This window comes from Salvia hispanica, chromosome 6 (assembly GCF_029641045.1).
Source record: "Salvia hispanica isolate PSC_SH4W2 chromosome 6, Shi_PSC_v1, whole genome shotgun sequence".
Classification (NCBI taxonomy): Eukaryota; Viridiplantae; Streptophyta; class Magnoliopsida; order Lamiales; family Lamiaceae; genus Salvia; species Salvia hispanica.
In genome coordinates this window covers 42,478,190-42,481,874 of record NC_142697.1, presented here as the reverse complement: position 1 = coordinate 42,481,874, position 3,685 = coordinate 42,478,190, and the positions used below count along the sequence as shown (strand labels likewise).

Here is a 3,685-nt window from a genome sequence, read left to right as displayed (position 1 = left end):
TCAGCTGCTTGATCAAATAGAGATGGTCCATTCTATGAGTTCTTTTGGTTTTGGTGTTTTAGATTAGACTCTAGGTGATGTGTCAATTTAGGTCTATCAAAACAAAATAATTTTTCACTCAAGTTCAATTAATTAACCCAAATAGTACCACTTTACTGCAAGATTACAGCTTCGTGTGTAGTAATTTAAGGTGTCGATCCACAGGGAAGGCAAGTTTATTTAATTCTAAAGCAAACAAAATACATAATAAAAAGTGATTTGGTTTGAAGATTTTGATTTCAAGATAAGCAACAACAATTAAAAGAAATAAACGAGCAAGACGAAACAAGAGATGAGATTGTTACTCCAAACATTCACGGATAAAACAGTGATTTATTCTAATATTCAATTCTATCTTATGAATTACGGGACTATAAAAATCTATTCATGATGCTAGCATTGAACATGCTTGACATACAATAGTTTAAGAATAGTTGAACACATATTCTATAAACTAGCTTTCATTAATCTAAGAATCCTACGGATGCGCGAGAATCAAAGATCAATTACTATTAGCTCATGAAATCCATTATCAAATTATCATCTAAACAATTCTAATTGATAATTCATTACCACAAAGATCCATCTTATTCAAAGTTGAAGAGACATTTAAATAAGACCATGGAACTACTACTAACGATGCACCAAGAGTGGTAGAATCAAGCAATAAAAAATGTGATAACGACGATCATAAGATAAAGAAGAATATAGAATAGATCACACGAACAAATTATCCATCTACATGTTTGGAGCAACACAAAAAATTTTAGCCAATCATAATCAAACTAGGAGTCATAAAGAAAAAATATATAATCTGAGAAACCATAGAGTAAGCTTGAAGAAATTGATGATGAATTCTTTGAGTAATCTCCCAATTCCACACGGCACTTCTCCTTTCTCTCACTTCAATTCTCCCAAAGTCAAACTCCTATGTCTTCTTGTCTCCAGATTTGTCCACCGTCGCAAAATACTCCCAATTCGATCTCTCAATTAGACGTATTCAATTGCTCTCTCCTGGACTCCTCTTCTCTCCCCCCCTTTCTTTTGCCAAAGTCGTCCCTTTTATCCCCAACCAAACTGCCCAAAGAAAACTGCGAATTTGCAGTTACAATTGCTCTACCCGGCCGTTAAGATTTTGAAGCTAATAAATCACCCGGCCGGGTGTCAAAAAATCAGCCCTTTCTGGACTCCTTACGCCTTTCGAAGCTTACCCGGCCGGGTATATTTTATGGTGCAAAACTCACCCGGCCGGGTGGTTGCTGCTGCTGCGTGAAACGGCAGCTGTTCGGAGCATTGGGCGTGCATTTCCGGCGGGTCTCCGGCAAGATTCCGTCCTCCCCGCTGCTGCTCACACCTGGAGTTGCTCGCGAACTCCGGCAGGTTGCCGGCTAAGCTTGGCTTGCGATCCAACGGCTCGCCGACGAAATTTGGGACTGGTTTAGATTTTGCAAACTGCAGGGCGTCGTGATGATCTGAGCTGATTACGGAGCAGCAGCTGCGCTGATCTTTGCATAGGCAGCTTGAACGCCTCACGCAGTATCTCGCTGCTGATGTTCTTCTTCCTCTGCCTTTACTCTCAAAATGTTTGATGAAAAGCTTTAAAGAGAATTCCTTATTGTTAATCTATATAGAAAATCACTCAAAGTTAGAGGATATAATATGAATATTTGATTTGCATCACTAGGTAAATTTTTCTTATTGTTTTTAATTTGGTTCTCAATCTTTCAGACCTCTGTATGTGATCACTCTTTGCATGTTTATTTGGATTGGTTATGTCATGATCTCCATAAACATGAGTCTCTTGCCATTCTGATTTTTTTTTGTTATGGCAGATTTCGAGGGGTATTCTGGAAAGCTGCTAGAATAGGTAAAATGTTATAATTTCGGATGATGAATACATCGAAAATGATAATGAAGATGATGACGTTGACACATGATATGGTACACAACAATCACTGCCTCTCAGTTTCTTTTGATGTTCCAATACTAATTGAATTTATTAAATGTAATCTGATTTTATAGCCTTTAACATATCTGATGACTTTTCTGGTTTTATATGCTTTTCTGATTTCAGCAATATGCTTTTCTGGTTTCAGGAATTAGCAAGTCATGGTTTTATAACTCCCAGAAATTTTTCTTGAAAACATAGTAGTAATATTATGTAAGATGTGGTTTAGATGGATAGTAGAACTCATAATACTATGCACATGTTATGTTAAAAAATTAAGGGATGCATATTAGAAATTCAGTTACTTGTTATAAGCTGGTCCTTTGAACAAGATATGATATGATGCAATATACTTGAATCGCACTAACTTTTCATTACATATTTTAGATATGAATCGACGAGTGCGACATGCTATAGATCACGATGGTGGACAAACTTCTGCCAGTTCATCTCGCATTGGATCGCGTCAAACTCACACGCCATCTCGCACTGGATCGCGTCAAATGCAGGCACAACAAGAGATATCTTCTAATGATAGGGGCGATGATAGGAGCGATGGCAGGGGTGATGACAGGAGCCATGACAGGAGCGATGGCAGGGATGACGACAGGAGCCATGACAGAAGCGATGGCAGGGGTGATGATGGGAGCGATGTTTGGGGCAATGATATGGATGAGAGAGTCAATGAAGAACCTTCTGTTATGGTTAATGGCAGGATTCAACTTCAGAGGAACCCCTATACAGGGTAAAAATTCTTCATTTCTATCTTTCTTTTCATAGTTGATTCTGTATTTTCATTCATTTTTCGGGCTTTTATAGGAAGATCATCGTATTCATCGAATGTCCGAACCTGATGGACTTGGGACTGGAATAAGTAAACAGCGTGGTGGGTCTGTGTCTGTTGAAGAGAAAGCTTTGAAGACGGTAAGTGTTATATACATATAAATATACACATATATACCTTAAATTAACTCATGTTTTATTTAATTCTTCTTTAATAGGCAGCCGAGAGAAGTGTCTCAGTGAGGGATTGTGTGTATGAATCGTTCCACGCACTACTGTTAGGAGCCTCCTGCTCCTAACGTGAGAATTCCGTCCAAATTCACAACTTAACACCACAATTCCGGCGCCCTCGTTTAAGGGTCGGCGGACAAACAATATGGCTGGCGCGGAGGAGTCTCCGTCGGCAGCGTTGAGAGTTTAGATCCGTTGATTAATCCGGCCCCCAGGTCTTGGGTCGACGGTGATCTCCGGACAGGGCTGAGCGCGAGAATGAATCTCGTCGTCAGCGATAGATAATTAGAGTTTTGTGATTCAAGCCAAGCTCGCGAAATATTGATTTCTTTAATTGGTTGAATGAATAACAAAATAATAATATATCCTATTTATAATACTAGAACTACTACCCTAACTTAACTTAACGAACAAGAATCAAATATATGAAAAGATATGTAAATCCCTAATATATCTAAACTAAAGAAAGGTTCGTAACAACTACACACTTACGAGGACGGGAGTTACACATATAAAAGTTACACATATAAAAGGGCTGTTGATATTGATGTAAGTTCTATTTCTGTAGTTGAGATATGTGGTAGATGTTTTTCTTTTTGCTTCCATCTGATTATCTTTTCATATATTTAGCAATTTTCTTGACAAAATTTTAGCCTTTTCTTTCATTGAATTGCTGAAATTGAG

At 38.1% G+C, this 3,685-nt stretch overlaps 1 protein-coding gene across 4 annotated transcripts; it reads left to right on the top strand.

Annotated features, from left to right (window-relative positions):
- The first annotated feature begins 845 nt into the window (after positions 1-845).
- LOC148923848 (uncharacterized) lies at positions 846-3,380 on the top strand. Of its 4 annotated transcripts, none has more exons than XM_089061991.1 (5): positions 846-1,723; positions 1,872-1,906; positions 2,375-2,732; positions 2,807-2,911; positions 2,989-3,380. In XM_089061991.1, the coding sequence occupies exons 3-4, from the start codon at positions 2,377-2,379 to the stop codon at positions 2,859-2,861; spliced, it is 411 nt and encodes a 136-aa protein (XP_088918117.1). In that variant the 5' UTR covers positions 846-1,723; positions 1,872-1,906; positions 2,375-2,376; the 3' UTR covers positions 2,862-2,911; positions 2,989-3,380. The 4 variants fall into 4 exon arrangements, with proteins under 4 accessions (XP_088918117.1, XP_088918116.1, XP_088918115.1 ...); XM_089061989.1 differs by having other exon boundaries at positions 853-1,723; positions 1,872-1,980; XM_089061990.1 differs by having other exon boundaries at positions 846-1,906.
- The last annotated feature ends 305 nt before the right edge of the window (positions 3,381-3,685 follow it).

Coding starts and splice junctions, on each gene's coding strand:
- LOC148923848 (XM_089061991.1), top strand. CDS start 2,377: ATGAATCGACGAGTGCGACATGCTATAGATCACGATGGTGGACAAACT. Junction 2,733..2,806: donor CAGAGGAACCCCTATACAGG/GTAAAAATTCTT, acceptor GGGCTTTTATAG/GAAGATCATCGTATTCATCG.